Source organism: Megascapheus bottae, chromosome 9 (assembly GCF_031878675.1).
Source record: "Megascapheus bottae isolate mThoBot1 chromosome 9, mThoBot2.hap1, whole genome shotgun sequence".
Classification (NCBI taxonomy): domain Eukaryota; kingdom Metazoa; phylum Chordata; class Mammalia; order Rodentia; family Geomyidae; genus Megascapheus; species Megascapheus bottae.
In genome coordinates this window covers 33,807,057-33,826,334 of record NC_143517.1, presented here as the reverse complement: position 1 = coordinate 33,826,334, position 19,278 = coordinate 33,807,057, and the positions used below count along the sequence as shown (strand labels likewise).

The 19,278-nt window shown below is 37.8% G+C and overlaps 1 protein-coding gene across 2 annotated transcripts in view; it reads right to left on the bottom strand.

The window, feature by feature from the left end:
• Positions 1-19,278, bottom strand: part of Slc26a7 (solute carrier family 26 member 7) — a 111,827-nt gene that overhangs the window by 47,732 nt on the left and 44,817 nt on the right. For both annotated transcript variants that reach the window (XM_090339051.1, XM_090339052.1), the window contains one exon: positions 14,133-14,297. In XM_090339051.1, the coding sequence (XP_090195177.1) occupies positions 14,133-14,297 (165 nt within the window). The remainder of the gene's footprint in view (positions 1-14,132; positions 14,298-19,278) is intronic.

Sequence of the window (19,278 nt, the reverse complement as noted above, 5' to 3'; positions counted from 1 at the left end):
AAAGCAAATGATGAATGATTAGATGATAATGTGGGTGAAATTGCAGACAAGAAATGAGAACTGTTGCATGCTATCCATATGCATGTAATTATTACAATCTTTTGGTCATTAGAGAAATCAAATTAAAACCTGTTGAAATAGTATCTTATTTATCTTCATATTTCCATTTCATGAAGATTTAACTATGAAAATAACTAGGCTCAGGGAAAAACACATTACAAAAAAACTCATTGAAGCATCTTTTTAAAAAATCTCATTGTTAGACCGGGAGTGTGGCCTAGTGGTAGAGTGCTTGCCTAGCATGCACAAAGCCCTGGGTTTGATTCCTTAGTACCACATACACAGAAAGAGCTGGAAGTGGTAATGGCTCAAGAGTAGAGCGCTAGCCTTGAGAGAGCTCAAGGACAGTGCCCAGGCCCTGAGTCCAGTCCCCAGGACTGACAACATACATCTGTGGCTGTATGTGCAATACTAATGGCTCTGAATAACATGTGTTCATCTGCATCTTCTATATTCTTAGGATGATACATAATTTATATGACTTTTCCAGGTTTTTAAATAAATCAAGGGACTTGGAGGATGGCCTAGTGTTAGAGTGCTTGCCTGGACTGCACAAAGCCCTGGGTTCGATTCCTTGGTAACACATACACAGGAAAAGCCAGAAGTGGGTCTGTGCCTCAAGTGGTAGAGCACTAGTCTTGAGAAAGCTCAAGAAGCTCAGTGCAGGCCCTGAGTTCAAGCCCCAGGACTGCAAAAAAAAGTCTAAATTCTTATCTTCCACATGATTTTTTCCTCTTTCTACTTTGGAACACACATAAGACAGTTTGTGTAATTTCACACTTATTTGTCCAGGGTATTTCTCAAGAAATTTCATTTCAGATGAGAAAAACTAGTTTCATTTTAGAGTTTAGTCTTATTACAAGACTTTTACTCTTCTAGTAACCCAACCTATCAGTGTTCTTTGCCCTTTCTATTTAATATCTCAAATAATTTAACTATACCAAAATGAATGGATCAAAATATTATATAAGTTTGGGGCGTAAGGAACTTATACACACTATAACCACAAGTATCTTCTTAAATTCTATTTAGTAGGTTCCCTAATCAAAAGAGTCAGTCAATATGATTTGTGATTAGGACAGTACTCGCCTAAATTCCATGCATTAAGCATATTCATTAACTTTATAACAACTTAAAGCAAGGCAAATTACTGTATTAACGGTGGAGTCTCCCTGTGAAAGGGTGTGGGACTATGGGACAGATTACCCACTTCCACATATGTAGATAGCACAAACCCCAAAAGCTATCCATTATGTAGTCAGATACACTGACAAGTAAAATAGGGATCAGGTAGTTCTATTTGCCACCCCCTCCATAGGATCATATTTATTTCATACTACTTGGAAATAAAATTAGGTACTAAGATATTATAGTTATGTGTGCTGAAGAGAATTTTCTTCTCCACTACTCTCCATTACGGATAATTTTTTATGTCATTCTTACAAGCAACAGAATAGCCTATAACTCAGAATCTAGGCTAAAAATCCAAACTCTTCCTCATTTGAGATGAGCATCAAGGGAATGTCAAGACAGTCTTGTCAAAAGCATAGCACTCTGATGGTTTATCATCTTCTGAAGGTAATTCAGAACATTGAGATGATTTTTTCAAGAAAAAGCCACACATCCAAACAGTTTAAAGTACTTAGAAGATTATTCTTTTTTGCTTATTTTTTATTGTGATTAATAGAAGGGTTACATTATATTCACCAGATAGAAGGTGCATAACTTCACAAACATTGATACCCATTCTTTACATTTTCATGCTACTAAAAGTGTACCATGACAATGTCTGCCTAAGAAAGCAAGGACATATGCAAAGCCCTCGAGCCATAGCAGATTTGCTAGAATACACATTTTGCAAACATGTGTTTGCAGTAATGTAAATGACCACCCTGGATTGAAGGGAATGAGAAATCCCCCAAGGTCTTTATTGTCTGTTTGGATTAAACTATAGCTCATCAAGCAGAGCATGTCTTACAAGATGCTCCAGACATGGGGGTGGGGTCTCATTACAACCAGCGTGAAGAACACAATGGAGAGGCAGGCTGGTGAAGAGTATCATTCTAAAAATGTCTACCATGTGGGCCTACAGAGAGACACCATGGGCTAAACAAGCTCATCGAACATGGAGAGCACATGGAGATAGAGAGAGCCATGCTAGGATTCTCTCTCTCTCTCTCTCTCTCTCTCTCTCTCTCTCTCTCTCTCTCTCTCTCTCTCTCACACACACACACACACACACACACACACACACACACACACACACACACAAGTTCAGTTAATGGAGTTCTTAGCATTCTAAGTATATATTACACTTCTTGTTCTAATGCATATCCAGCTGTTTGAGTATATCCTCATGCAACAGAATCCTTCTGAGGCTTGTTATTTACTTCCTAAATTCCAGACAAGGAAAGTGATATTCATAGCATCATGATTAAATAAGCTACTACATCAAAAATCTGACAGATCCACTTAATAAAAGAGATGTCTAGCACATTTTGCTACTATAACACTAGTTCTTTAAATGGACCATTTATTGTAACAACACAAAATGTCTTCCTAGACAAGAGTGAAAACCACCTATCCTACTCTTTTTACTTCCTATAATTTCTTTAGAGATAAGGCTTTTTTGAAGTCAATAAACATTTCCACATACATATATATTAAACATATCATGTTTATACAATGGATTTTTATTTGATTTGTTTATTTTGGATGCTCTCTTAGAACGGTATCTGGAAGAAAACAGTCATTCAGTCAATACTGGTGACTGAAAGAGTACTTTGCTCCAAAATGTTACCATAAGTCTGTTACTATAAATCCTCAAATAGAGGAGGTTATATTTTGAAAAGGAATGAGTAGAAGAGGAAAGAGTAAGATTCTTCTCACTATTACTATTTAGGCTATATTGGCTATTTCAGGTGAATTTGTAGTTATGAGATGTTCTCCTATACATGTTTGTTGATATTTGAACTAAATATTAAAGCTATGATTGCAGTAATTTTGAGTAAACCATTTTTAATATAATTAGTCTATTCTAAATAATTGGCTATTTCATAACTTAAATCTGGTAAGAGTGAAGCAAAAGTTTCAGACTGGATAGCTCATAGTATTTAGTTAAGAAACCCTAAATACCAGACACACACTTCATTGGTGGCTCCCACTTGTAACTTTTAGAGATATGGAGGATGTGGTTGATGACCAGCCCCTGGGAGAGGAGGGAAATAAATTCATGAGACCCCATTTCAGCAGAAAATATGGCATGGTGACACACGCCTCCATTTCCAGCTACTAAAGAAGTCAAATAGGACCAGTGAGATCTGAACTGACCTAGGCAAAAAGTGAAATCCTATTTTGAAAATAACCAGAGTATAAAGGGCTGTGGATCTGTGGATCAAGCAGTGGAATTCCTGCTTGGCAAGCACAAAGCCCTGAGTTCAAACCCAAGTACTGCCATAAACAAAAATAAATAGCACCCACTCAGTTATGTTTCACTGCACAACTATCACCGAGCTTTACCTAAGGTACCTACTATACCATTGCTACTGTACACCTCCAATTCTAGCTTTTTTCTAGTAATTGGAGATTAAAGCCTGTAAAATATACCTGTCCTGCCTGAATGGCTTCAAACCGGTCATTTGATCTCAGACTCCTAAGTAGCTTAGATAACAGATATGAGCGCTCTTATCTATGCCTGTTTAGTACTACTTTCTTAGTACTAAGATCTGTCATACGTGTTTGAATCTCACTAGAGAAGCCACAAAATGATACACAATGTAAACGCTTTAATAAACGTCAGCACACTGTTTGACTAAGACATACAAACTACTAATCTCCTCTCTATGAATCTTAATTTTTAATCTATGACTTTGAGTTAGTCGCCAATCACAAAGCCACAACTATTTCCAGTAAAATAAATAAGTCAAAGATAACATCCACATTTTCTTGCTTCCACACATGCAAACTTGGGTTTGAAAATGCATACTTCTGAAAATAAATGGGGCTTTTTACATCTCAGGAAGAGTATCTTTTAAAATAAAACAAAGGCAATGGTATTGAATAAAATATTTTATTTGTCATAGATACTATGAAATCTTTCACTGGACTAAATTCATTATATAACCCATGTAGTTGCATATTGCTACAGTTAGTGAAGTTCAACGTGTATCTATATTATCCCTTTATCCTAATGTTTCTTTACCTGACCAGAGGAGATTTTATGTTTTCTCTACCACAGGCAGATTCAGAAAGAATGGGGAAACTGTTTAAATTTCCTCATGTTGTAGAAGAGTGGGTAATGTTGCTAAGCACTGATCTGTTTATCCTATATTCAATGATGCACTTCATTTCTTGATTATAAAAGAGCACTATTTTTCCATTTACTGTGCAAGAAAAATAAGATTCAGAGATGTTAGGTAACTTGTTTAAGAATACACCAAAATTGTAACAGTGGATCTAGGAGATAGCTCTTGGCCTGCTTCCCTAATACCTATTTCTATTGGCAACTGGGAATGTGCTAAGAAGGTAAAGTTTCAGAGTCATATTTCAGGAGTTAGTGGAATTTCATTAAAGAATTTATGAAAGTCAATTGGAAAAGATTTTAAGATCCAAAGCATTCTAGCTGCCCCTACAATGTTAAAACACGTATACACATGAAGGCCTTGGCCTTTGTTTCCTCTGTCTAGGAGTATTCTTTTTTTAATTTTTAAATTAGCACACATTAAACATATGAGAGGAATTTGCTGTGATGATTTCACAAATGAGAATAGTCACCTTCAACAAGTTTACCCCTCCATTCCATTGTCCTGCCCCCTCTCTTCTTTTTTCAGTGTTTGGTGGGTTTCATTTATATATGAATGTATTCATAATAGAATATATCATAACAAAATATATATCATAATATATGGGGGCTCATGTCTTTGTGTATCCTATTTTGATTTTTGTCACCCCTCAGTATCTTTTTTCCCACTCAAGTAGAACTCCCACCTCCAACAGACATCCTTTTTCATTCAATCCTTGCTATTTTGGGGGGTCATAGGGCTTGAACTCTGCCTAGGAACTGTCCCTGAGCTCTTTGGCTCAAGGCTACCACCCTACCCTTTGAGACAAGCCCCACTTTCCATTTTCTAGAGGTTAATTAGAGATAAGAGTCTCAGGTCTTTTTGTGCCCGGGCTGGCTTTGAACCTTGATCCTCAGATCTCAGCCTCCTGAGTAGCTAGGCTTACAGGTGTGAGCCACCACGCCCAGCTTTTGCTATTCTTAGCATCATCTTTTAAGATCAAGATTCCACAAATGAGCAAAATGTTATATTTGGTTTTGTGAGCTTGGTCAACTTGATGCTCTCCAGATCCATACAGCATTTTCCTGCAGATGACTCAGGCCAAATTATTCCAGGGCAAAATATGTCTCCTCTGTCTTTCTCTCTATGTGTCTGTCTGTCTGTCTGTCTGTCTGTCTGTCTGTCTCTGTCTCTGTCTCTGCCTCTGTGTCTGTCTGTCTGTCTGTCTGTCTCTCTCTCTCTCTCTCTCTCTCTCTCTCTCTCTCTCTCTCACACACACACACACACACACACACACACACACACACACACACACACACCTTGCAGGGCTACAATGAGACATCATGCTCTCAGAACAGACACCTCTGACTTCTGTCTATTAGCAGGCTGCCGACTTCACCGACTTCACTCTACCGCATTGCCTTCTTCCCACCACATTGCCTGTTTACTTCAGTGATGTTATATGTGGCGGCCAGCTCACCTAAATTTTTATCTCTCTTCCATTCTTCAATAAAAGGTCATAAGAGTAAAGATATTATTCTTTATTGTGTCTTCAATGTCTGTGTTAGTCAAGATTCATTGGATAAATCTATTCTAGTGGCTGTTTATTAAGGATGTGTCCCAGTCTTTCCCTACCCATGTGTAGTAGAAAATCTCTCCAGATTATTGTGTTGAATAGTTAAAGTAACTTTTGTCCCTTTTGGTCCTTAAAACATGAGCCTCAATTATCCAGGCAGGTCCCCTCCCATACCAGTTTGCTTTCAATTTGTTTATATTTGAATCCAAACTCATGAAAAATCTTGTTTCTTGCTCATGAAAGCCTACACATACCTATAACCATTCAAAATTGGATGTTTTCTGAAATCTCCATCTCACAAGATTTTTATGTTTTTAATATACTTTGTCTATCTACTACTATGCTAATAACTATCAGGATAAGCACTCATAAGGCCAAGCTCCCTAAATCACTCCTCTTCCTAAAGAAATAAACACCAATAGAAAGAATGGAATGAACAATACTAAGATAATTACCATACCCAGGGTATAATTCCATTAGTATAAAAAATTATATAAGAAGGGGGAACCAACGTTCCAAACATTTTTATATCATTATCTCCAAATTGTTGATTGATAACTACATCTCACACTGGGACTAAATCCATTTGCTATTGCTTCAAGGTATAAATTAAGTCTCCAACCAGAATGCAGACGAGGGGAAACATGGTATGTGAAATTGCTAAGGACAACATGGGTACCCAAAACTCACTTGAACCAAACATACCACCAAGCTTGCCAAGGCCCAGATGGCATCCAGCCATCCCCTGTTTAGAAAAATAAGTTTAATTTGAATTACTTAAGCACTGGGTTTTGTGGTAATGCATTTTTTTCCAGCAAATTGTGAGGGATGGAAAGAGTTTAGCTCAAAATGTTTGAGTTGCAAAATTGTTTGGACTCTGATTTCAAATTTGAAAATAATCTTTGTTATAGATTTTTCATAATTGTTCCATCTCCAAATTGAACCGGACACATTTTCTTTCTGTCTTACAATAAGTAAAGTACTTTTTTTCTAAGAAAACTTTATTGAGTAAGCAAGCAGGTAAAACAGACATTCAGATAGAACCATGGAAGGGAAGGGACACACTAATGGAGTAAGGGTGCTTTTATAGGGAGATAGAGACAGAGAAAGACACAGAAAGATTTCTGCACCTGCTACATTTTTTGCCAGTCCTAGGGCTTTAATTCAGGGCCTGAGCACTGTCCTTGGGCTTTCCTCCAGGCTAGAGCTCTACCACTTGAGCCATAGCATCACTACCAAACTTTTTTATGTATGTGGTACTGAGAAATCAAAGCTGGGTTTTCTTGCATGCTAAGCAAGCACTCTGCCACTAGGCCGAACTCCCACCTCACCTGCCACATTTTTTTATATTTTGTATCACTGACTGAATTGAGCATTCCTTCAATTCATCCTGTTATTTTTCTTAGTATTGAGCATCTCTGCCACTCACAAGAGAAATACCATTGGAGGTTTCTACAGGGAAAATGTAGCTTTCATACAACCAATTAATATTCTTGATTTAGAATCCCAGGCTGCTAATGTCTTTAAGGTAAATTTTTCCTCAAATATAAACTTCATTTGTCCATATTTATTTGTGGTCTCATTCTCTATGAAAGCAAGTCTTTCATTGGCTCTGATTTCCTTCTGACGTTTTATTCCAATTTATTAACATTCTTGGCTTCTACTTTGCAGTCTTTGCAGAACAAGCTAGAAAAATGACTTGCTTGTACTTTGGGGTATGGGTAGAATTCAAGTTGTCTTCCAGTTCTGAAACTTCTCATTTGTTAAGGAAAGAAATAAAATTTCCGAGAATATACTACAAAGCTTGACTGCTACTCTTATGCTATGCATAATTATTTAGAACAGTGCTCACATAAAGTCATGCCAGAGAAGCTAGTTTGCCAAATTTATCAGAGGCTTCTACAGGGTGAGACACTGGTGCCATCTCAAAGAAATCTGCATGGGCTACAATTAGCTGGGAATTTTTGTAATTTTTATTATGCCTTTTGGAAGAATAATTCTTTCTAATAAAAAGATAGGTTATCAGCTCTTAATTTAAAAAATTATTCTAAAGGACTAAACTTTTTCCCACTTTATCTATGTGGAGAACCAATTTATAAGTCATATACTGAATCAGAAGACTGACAAGAATAGAACTACTTAATCCTTGAGTGAGGATTCCAAGGCAGAGTGAATCTTGTAACCTGATTGTTTGCTTATTTTTAAAATAAATTACAACATTGTTTATAATTTATTAAATATATTTACAACTCCTGAGAGGATTTTGAGCTGAATGGACACAAATATTTGTGCATAAGCTAGAGAACATAGTATTTCCTCAAGTGGAGTGAATAGCCCTCAGCAAGAGAAGAACTAATAATTGTTAAATTTATAAATGCTCAGGTTGCGTTGATTTTTACATTGCAAAGGGACATAGAACTTTATTGCCTCATCTAATTTTTCTCTATCTAGCAAAGAAGTATTTGTATTTATCATTTAAATAGTACATTTCAAAATCAGTATTTTGTTCTGCCTATTACTTACTGGCGAGAAAGACAGTGGCTTCCGTTGAATGAACACCCAGGTTCCAGGCACTTCATTTTGGGAACTAACTCCACCTGGTGACATTATTCATCAATTTACAAAGCAAGCAACTGGAAATCACAGACACTCAGGTCATTAGCTCAGGTCATGGCTACAGATGTAGTCTGAGTCTGAGCTACTCTGATTTTAGTATTCTTATCCCTGTCCCCCTTTTCTTTTCTTTTTTTTTTTTTGAGGAGGGGGGAATTTTATTTTACTTTTTTTTTGCCAGGCTTGAGAATTGAACTCAGGGCCTGCTGCCATTTTTTAAGGAAAACAATTATCTGGTTGATTAGTATCTGATTGCATGTACAGTAATAAGATTAGCAGAGTTAAAAGGAAGAAAGGAAAAATTAACTGGCAGAAAATTTTTATTTTTACCTAATTAATAACTAAAGAAGAATATATGTAAACTATTATTCAGAATTGCTAAGAAATACTCATGATGGTCAAAGAAAGATAATTTCATTACAAGTATGTAAATTTAGAGGACAAATGGAAAATAAAGGAAGGAATAGTTATGTATGAAGGTAATGAGAGAGGCTACATAGAAAGATAAGTCAGGCCTAATTGTGTCCTTTTAGACATAGAGGAGAGTCCTAGGATAATTTCAGAAGCTTTTTTTTTTTTTTTTTTTTTGCCAGTCCTGGGTTATGAACTCAGGGCCTGGCACTGTCCTTGGGCTTTCTCAAGGCTAGAGCTCTACCACTTGAGCCACAGCACCATTTTTTGCTTTTTTCTATGTATGTGGTACTGAGGAATCCAGCCAAGGTCTTTGTGCATGCTAGGCAAGCAAGCACTTTACCACTATGCTAAACTCCCAGAAGCTTTTTTAAGGCTCTAGATGTATCTCAACAGTAGTCTGCTTGCCTAGCATGTTCAAAGCCCCTGGATTCAATCCTTAATATGACAAGTAAAGTATTCTTCTTTATTGTTGTTGTATCTATGTATGTATTTATTTTATGTTTATTATCCTCAAGCAGTTGTACAAAGGAGATGCCATTCAACAAAACAGTTTATGATACTGTAAGGCATCAGGATTAGGATCAGCCCTTTCAGCAGTCTTACCTCCCTCAACCCACTCCTTCCCTTAATTTTCTTCATTTTACAGTATATGTAAAGAATCCTTGACTGCATTCACCCACTTCAATCATCTACTCCTCTTCCCTTGGTCCCACCCCCACTTTTGCTTGGACTCATTTCCTGGTGCTGATTTTATTGGGCTTTTACCTAGTCTTTCTAAAAACGTATTCTATTTAAAATCACCACAGAGTTTATTGTGCTTCAATTAATTCATTTGCAACAATGTGATTACCTATCCATTTAGAAGCACATTCTATCTCAAATGAGGGAAACCATACAACCTTTGTTTCTCTGAGTCTACTTCACTTCACTTAATGTAATATTTTCTGTGTCTTTTTTTTTTTTTTTGTCAGTCCTGTGGCTTGAGCTCAGGAGCTAAGCACTGTCCATGGACTTTCTCAAGGCTAGAGCTCTAACACTTGATCCACAGCACCACTTTCAGCTTTTTCTATGTATGTGATACTAAGGAATCAAACCCGGGTTTTCATGCATGCTAGGCAAGCACTCTACCACTGTTAAGGGGAGCAGGGAGTATTAAGGGGAGCAGGGACTGGCGCCATCCAGAATGCCTAAGAGTTCCCCACCCCATTGTGGAAGGTCGACAATGGTACAGCCCAGCCACCTTGACCTCCCTCCCCCCCACCATGAGGAGGGATATCATCTGGTACAGCCTAGCAACCTTTGCCCTTCTGGGGACCTTCTCCCCACCCCCCATGAGGAGGGATATCCCCTTGGGTGGGGGTGGGCCTGCTTTGTGTGGAGACCTTCCCAATTTGTGCCAACTCCAACTAAGGTGATAGGTAAATTCAAACACTGGGCTGTAACTCTATTGGCTACCTGCGTGTGGCCGGAGCTGGCAATGGTCCCTCTCTGTATGTGACCATCCCATTGGCCACCTGTGTGGCCAGATTCCACGGCATGGGTTTAGCCCTTAAAAACCCAACGTGAGAGCCACTCGGGGTCACAGTGTCAGCTCCCGAGTCTGCACTGTGTCCCTGGCCTGTCAGTTTACCATCTACTTCCCCAGTAAATTCACCTTTTTATGTGACACTGTCTCTGTGTGGTGGACTCTGGTGGGATGTGGAATCCCCTCCTCTTGACCCCATTACACCACTAAGCAAAACTCCCGGCCCAAACTTTTCATTTTCTTAAGAATGGTACAATACCATTTTTTTCTTAAAGATGAGTAAAATCCCATTGTTGTTTTTGTTGTTGTTGTTTTCTCTTCCAGGAGCCTTTTTTAAAAGAAATTATGTGGACCCAATTCAGAGAGGACAGTCAGGGGTATGAGAAAACTCAGTACCGTTTAAAACACCTAGATGAGCCCCTTATTTGAAGAAACTTGTCAATGACCTTCATTTGGAAGAGAAAAAGTAGTCTAACCAAAGAGCATGCATGAAAACCATGGTATGTGCTTGTGTAATTTGCAGACTTCTCACTCTGCTAACTGGAATGAGCAACTAATAAACCTTAATTTTAACTCACTGTTAGACTTTTCCATCTATGTTTAATTGGCCTTCTTGTTTATGGGCCTGGTGGAAAGACAGCAAGGAGCAATGCTGCTCACCTCAGTGTACTCCTAGATATGATTCTCTTTCAGATCTCACAAAAGAAAAAAAAAACATACCCAAAATTCTAAGAACGTCAGTGACCTGAATTCTTCCTTAATCAGAGAGTGAGAGAGTTTCAGAACAATCAGTCCTTTGACTTACAACTGTCTAAAACCAGTCATATAAACTTTATCTTGAATAGAGTCTTGCAGTCTGCCTCATAAGAACATAAGATGGGAGAGGGGAAGAGTTCACACGAGTAAACATATTAATAGCTTAAAAAAGAAAGATGAGTATCTGTGTATGCAAATATTTCTAAAAGAGGCCAAGCTATAACCTGCAGGCATTTTTCTATGCTACCCTTGAACAAATCAATACAGGGTTCCCAGGCAGGAAGTCACCATGGAATCTTCATAAGGTTGTTCTGCCCTACAGAATAGGCATCCTGAAAGTCTTAACTGTCAGCCAATCACCTGATAGCCCTGGGCTACTTTGTCTGCTTTTGTTTGAGCTGGCTCTTAGAATTATGTTGCTTCTAGGCTCAATTCCAGTTTCCTTGTTTTGGTTTTAAGGTTTCTTACAATGAATGAATCATTAAGTCAGCTATTACCTAAGCCACACAATTTGAAAACCAGCTTCCAATGGCATGTGGCCAATAATTATCTTTATTAGCTTTTACCATTCAGTCAGAGAAAGGCACATTTAATGTTGTTGATGTTTTTTCCATTTATCAAGCTAGCAATTTTTGTTGAGTAAAATCCAGAGTTGACAAGTAAAAGATCAGAGTGAAATATTCTTATGTACAACTGTTCTGATCAGCACATGTATTTCACTATTTTACTGATAATTCTGCATCTAGGAATTGATCCTAATAAAATAATCAATGATAGACAATACTATGCAAATGAATCCTCATGGTGTTATGTGTAATAGGGAAGCACTAAAAACCACATGTCAATAAAAGGAATTAGATCCAGTTACAGGATGCCCAAGTGTTTGAAGTACTAGCCATCATTAAGATTAAGTTCAGCAATATTCCTGTTACAAAACATTAATTTTTTAGTGTAGAGAAATGCATAATACCAAGTAAAATCATCTTTTCCAGTCATCAAATACATGGACACAGTAACAAGATGAGCTAGCATAGTACTCAAAAATAGCAAAACAATAGTGCTGTGACAACAATATATAGAAACGGGTAAGATGTTCTGTTAGATTTGGGTGGCTTCTAATAGGTAATTATATGTTCTTGGGGGCTCGGGTCACCAACATTAACCAAGCCTCTGATTTGAGCCCTACTGACAGTGTTATACTATTGCCCAAGTGAGGCAAAATCCCTGTGGATAGCTGTCCCTAGAAGTTAACAACATATTGTTAGGAAATGGAAAGACAGAAAAAATCATATTAAGTGAAGTAAGCCACACTCAAAGGAACATATAGGCTCAATGGTTTCCCTCATTTGTCATAATCAGTAGAAACCTTGGGCTCTCATAGCAGAGATTTGCAATAGAGCAAAACCTAGACACATAAGGCCATATAGTATGATGCTAAATGAAAGGACCTCCAGGATATAGAAACAAAAGCCATATAATGAGTGATTGTTGTCCTTAATGTATTATGTTATGTCTCATCTCTTTTGCTGTCATTTGGTTATCTCATATTGTTACAGTATTTCACTTTGTTATCTGATATACTGGATATATTTGTATTTGGTTATTTGAAATTGGATTGGGAAGGGGGGAAAACAAGGTGAGGGGTGGGGGTGAGGGAAAGGGATATAGGGACCAAGACATGAGAAAAGGTATCAATGTATGTGAATTAATGCACCTTCTATCTGGCAAATATAATGTAACCCTTCTATTAATTACAATAAAAAATATATGGAAAAAAATAAATGCAAATCAAAACAACTCTAAGATTCCACCTCACTCCAGTTAGAATGGCCAAGATGAAGAAATCTAATAACAACAGATGCTGGAGGGGATGTGGCCAGGAGGGATCACTACTACACGGTTGGTGGCGACTGCAAACTCATTCAACCACTATGGAAAGCATTAGGGCAGTTCCTCAAAAGGCTAAACATAGAACTCCCCTATAACCAAGGAATTCCACTACTTGGCATTTACCCAATCGTCTAGAAACAAGGACACACTAAATCCACTAGCACAACGATGTTTATTGCAGCACTATTTACCATAGCAAAGATATGGAACCAGCACAGATATCCCTCAGTTGATGAGTGGATCAACAAAATGCGGTATTTATACACAATGGAATTCTATGCTGCTGTCAGAAAGAACGACATCACCCCATTTGTAAGGAAATAGAAAGACTTAGAAAAAAATCATATTAAGTGAAGTAAGCCAGACTCAAAGGAGCATAGGCTCAATGATTTTCCTCATTTGTCATAATCAGTAGAAACCTTGGGCTCTCCTAGCAGAGATTTACAATAGAACAAAATCTAGATACATAAGGCCATATAGTATGATGCTAAATGAAAGGACCTCCAGGATATAGAAATAAAAGCCATATAATGAGTGATTGTTGTCCTTAATGTACTATGTTATGTCTCATCTCTTTTGCTGTCACTTGGTTATCTCGTATTGTTACAATATTTCACCTTGTTATCTGATATATTTTATATATGGTTAATTGGGTATTTGAAGTTGAATAGAGAAGCGGGGAAATCAAGATGAGCGGGGGTGGGCAGAGGGTAATGGGGACCATGACATGAGAAACGTTATCAATGTTTGTGAAGTAATGAACCTTCTATCTGGTGAATATAATGTACCCCTTCTATTAATTACAATAAAAATATATGGAAAAAATACCATTTCCAAAATTAGTAGACACTAGTCATTCAATTATTTTCACATCCAAGGTCACACTTGAAAATGCTCAAAATTTTCTCTAAACCTAGTTGCTGAAATATAGAAAAGTTGGAGTATTATGATCAACTATATTACATGTTGTGACATATACACCCTCAAAATAATAAACAAACACATTGGGATTACTCACATAAAAGAATCCGAGTGGCCCAGATATATATGGCATTTTTATTCCCAAGAGATACTTGACTTGTGAAGTCACAACGTGGGTGGCAGCCCCAGTTGTCATCGCGCTGATCACAGGCTCTGTAACCAAAAATGTGGCACTGCCCAGTTGTAAGATGAACATGGTCACCTACAAAGACAAATGAAGAGTCAAACAGCACATTCAGGTGAAAGGTCTCAAGGTTCCCAGAGGATCCAGAGCGGGACACATTTTTATCTTTACTGTATAGAGAGTGAATATTAATCATTTCCTTTTCTGTAATTTTATATATTAGATATTTGGGATTATCCTGAGAACACTACTAAGACTTTCTCAGTTTTATTAGGAGCAATGTTCATGCTTGAAGTAAAAATGAAAACTATATTTTTTTCAACACTAACTTATTTTCTTTTCCTAATCTTATATAAGGAGGGAATAAAGTATAAGTTATTATGTGGATCTTGGGAAAATATAATTTGCATTATCGTACAGGCAAATTTTCAAATCAAAATAATATGATTCCTTATGGAATAAATAATATAAAATTTCAAAAGCAGGGGCCTGGGAGTTTGGCCTAGCGGTTAAAGTGCTTGACTAGCATGCACAAAGACTCGGGTTCGATTCCTCGGTATCCCACATACACAACCAAGCCGGAAGTGGCAGAGACGAGACACAACCAAACCGGAAAAGTGGCAGAGACAAGACTGCGACGGCGACAGAGAGCAAAAGAAGCGAGCTGAGCTGAAGTGAACAGAGCCCAACCGAGTGGTGGCCGGAGCGAGCGGGGCCGGAGCGAGCAGGGCCGGAGCGTGCTGGAGCGAGCCGAGCCAGAGCCAGAGGCCGGAGCCAGCGAGGCCGGAGCGAGAAGGGGCCGGAGCGAGCAGAGCCAGGAGCAAGCGAGAGCTGGCCGGGCCGGAGCGGGGCCAGAGCAAGCCAGGGCCGGAGCGAGCCGGGGCCGGAGCGAGCGGGGCCTGAGCTAGAAAGGGGGCCTAGCCGGGCCGGAGCGAGCAGGGCCGGAGCGAGTGGGGCCAGAAAGAGAAAGGGGCCAAAAAAAAAAAAAAATTTCTAAAGCATTTAGCAGAGAAAGTGATTTTTTAAATTTTGCTAGGTCCTAAAAATGAGGGCATCCTTGTTGACCAGTAAGAGGATATAGGGTTTGTTGTGCATAAGGAAGATAGAAAGCAAAGACAGGGAAAAGAGTATGTCTTTAGTAACCCAGAAACCAGTATTAAAAAATTCAATAGAGCAAAACCTAGATACATAAGGCCATATAGTATGACACTAAATGAAAGGACTTCCAGGATATAGAAACAAAATCCATATAATGAGTGACTGTTGTCCTTAATGTACTATGTTATCTCTCATTTCTTTTGCTGTCCCTTGGTTATTTCATATTGTTACAGTATCTCACTTTGTTGTCTGATATATTGGATATATTTGTATTTGCTTATTTGAAATTGGATAGGGAAGGGGGGAAAACAAGATGAGGGGTGGGGGTAGGGGAAGGGAAATGGGGAGCAAGACATGAGAAAGTGTATCAATGTATGTGAATGAATGCACCTTCTATCTGGTGAATATAATGTAACCCTTCTATTAATTACAATAAAAATTTATGAAAAAATATTTTCTTAGTGCTCATAGCATCTGTATCTTATCTAAATGTATTGCACAGCTAGACAAAAATCAGTGACACTGGGGGAAAATGATGACAGGAAAAATCAAATCTCTTTGTACACTAGTGACCAATGTTCTTCCAGAGAGAGAGAGAGAGAGAGAGAGAGACAGAGACAGAGACAGAGACAGAGACAGAGACAGAGACAGAGATAGAGACAGAATCCTTTGACTAACTGCAAATTATAAAATTTTACACTTTTAAAAGTAATACCTAATTACATTTAAGAGTAACCACACTGGAAAGAGAAAACAAAGGTCATGTGTTAATTGTGATAATTAGGTCAGGGCTTAAAATTCTTGTTGGAAAATAAGATTAACTATTAAACAAATGAAAGCCAAGAGTTGCAATAAAATTCTCTTCGCTGATACAACCAGGGCACAAATTGCAAAGTGCATATTCTCTATGCTGAAATCACATTGTAACAATACCTCAAACACATTTATGTTTTGACTGTTAAACTGAATTTGCCTGGGATGAATGTGGAAGCCTATTTTCTGATCCTGATCTGAACATATCTTTGCTTTGTGACTTTAAAAAACCCACTGAAGGAGCCGAGAGTTTAGCCTAGCAGTAGAGTGCTTTCCTAGCATGTACAAAGACCCCAGTTCGATTCCTCAGTACTACATGCATATAAAAAAGCCAGAAATGGTGCTGTGGCTCAAGTGGCAGAGATCTAGCCTTGAGAAAGCCCAAGGATAGTGCCTAGGCCCTGAGTTGAAGGCCCAAAACTGGCAATCAATCAATCAATCAGTAAAACCTACTGGAATTCTGAGTTTTGTTGAACATCTTTGAAGAACTATCTGCCTATTTATCCTGTATCTATAAAGTGGCAGGTGGATATAACTCATGTGTGAAAAAGTTGGAAAACTAAAATGAACTACAGCAATAACACAACAAGAATATCATGAGATGTCTGTCATACATGCTACAGAAAAATCAGCCATCGGTTTTGAAAATGTACACCAAATCAGTACAAAAATACATTTGAATTGCTTACAGCTTAGCAGTCACCTTTTATTCGGTACAGTATTAAAGAAAAGAATATCAATCAAAGTGCCACTGGCAATATAGAAAACAAAAAGCTTCTGTGACTAACATTATTTTAGAAACTACTTGTCAGAAAAGAAACAGATTCTGGAAGAAATCCTCAAGCAATCAAACTTATGGGTACAAATGGAACACAGTAATCTTTCGACACATCTTGAGTCATAGCCTGTTGGTTCCTGTTCTCAAAACACAGTCAGTTAAGGAACACATCCTGCCAATTGTTCCAAAGAATGTCATGATTAGTAAGATCATCCCAACTGTATAGCATTAAGTCTTACAGGCTATATATATGATATATATGTGGATACAATGATCACCAAACAGGCTTTCATGTTGGCTAAATGCACCATGCAAGCTGTTTATGTCATTGACACTGCAGAAGCTCGTTGTAAATATGAAAGTTTATTTACACATAGCAGGTCAAACAATTCTGTTGGGTACATCAAGTAGTCTCTTTTTCATTGTTTTGGCACAAACTCTTTGGAGGCCTTTATCATTACCATTTCACTTTCCTTTTCTCATTCATTTCCAAAAACAATAGTGCCTATTCTAAAAGGTTAAGGATTTGCCATACATGAGAAACCCAAAGTGATCAGTGTCCAACAGTAGAAGATCTACAAGAGTTTCATTATTTCAAGTGCTGAGAACTATGGGAACTTACACTGCAACAGAAATAAGCAATGAAATAAACTCCAAAGAACAGAAAGAGAAAAAACTCAAAAAACTGCAATGTTCTACTTGTCCTCAGTAGTGCCCACTTAGAAATCTTCCCCCTCAAGGGGTAAAATCTAAACTAGAGAGTGCTTGATGGGGAGATCAAAAGTCCCAGAAGACCTCATTTCTACACAGACCAATGAGCATGGGAAAGACCATAGCAAATGTGTGAGATCTAGCCAAAGGCAAAATCTCTCAATCTACCCCCCTCCACTCTCTCAGACTTCTCAATAACTCAGAACAAGAGCAGATATTTTAGAAGAGGAAGGGTGAGAAGATAAGGATAAGCAAAGAAGTGAGGAAGATAGGGGAGACTATAAACTCGTCTTTTTCCTACAGCTTTCAATGGTTTCTATCATCTTCAAAATCAGGGTGATGAGGGCCAGGAGCGTGGCCTAGTGCTTGCCTAGCATGCACGAAGCCCTGGATGTGATTCCTCAGTACCAGGCAGCACATACACAGATAAAGCTGGAAGTGGTGCTGTGGCTCAAGTGGTAGAACTGTAACCTTGAGAAAGCTCATGACACTTGGACATTGAACCTCACATAAGAATGTTAAAAAAAAAAAAAAACACCTCTCTGTTACCAGAGAACTTGAGAGAAAAATGCCTGTATAGTTATATGTTATAAAAGTGAGAATATATAACCCTCTTCCAAATTATTTTCGGCTTAAGTAATGAGCAGAGACAGAAAAGACAGACATTGGATAAATCTTGAATTTAAGATGCCCCAAAGCTGAAGCAATGCAAATGTACTTAAATAAATGAGTGAATTGATATGCAAAATAGGATATGAATGAACTTTGGGTGCGGGCATTGTCCTTGAATTCTTCTGCTCAAGGCTAGCACTCTTATCACTATGAGCCAAGTCACCACGTCTGGTTTTCTGGTAGTTGAATGATGATAAGAGTGTCACAGACTTTCCTTTCAGGCTGAACGTGACCCTCAGATCTCAGCCTCCTGAGTATCTAGGATTATGGGCATGAGCCACCAATGCCCAGCTTATACAGTTTTTAAAATTAAGCAAATTCTAACATATGCTTCAATATGAATGATCCTTCAGCACATTATGTTAAATAAAAAGAGCCAGTCACACAAACACCAGTACTGCATGTTTCTACTTACAGAAGATATTTAGAACAGTTAACATTAGAAAGACAAAAAATGGTAGCTACATGTGGATGAAGTGTAAGAGGCATGATAATGACAAGTTATTGTTTAATATGTATAAAATTTCAGTTTTGGAGAGCTGTTATATATATAGTGATGACAGTTAAATGATAATATAGTCATATAATATTAGAGTGGAATCTTTGAAATGACTAAAGTGATCATTTTTATGTTATTCTTTCTTTGTAATAATTATTATTATGTCATTTGTGTAAAGCAATTATGTATAATGTATATTATAATATAGGTTTTAAGTGGTCAGAAAATGACAAACAATCTACATGACAACAAGACTGAGCTGTTTAGTCTATATACACCATAATTCCTCCAAACTGTCATTTTATATGATTTATAGATTTTTCAGTCTGGCTAAATATATGAAACCACTTCTCCAAAGGGTTAGAAAAACATGGGCTGACATTAAAAATGATGGAAATGAGTACAGCCTGTTATGAGTAAAAGCAAAGAAGAAACAGAGTAGTCTAGTAGACAGCAGGTCTAAATCCACTCAATGCATATTCTAGAAA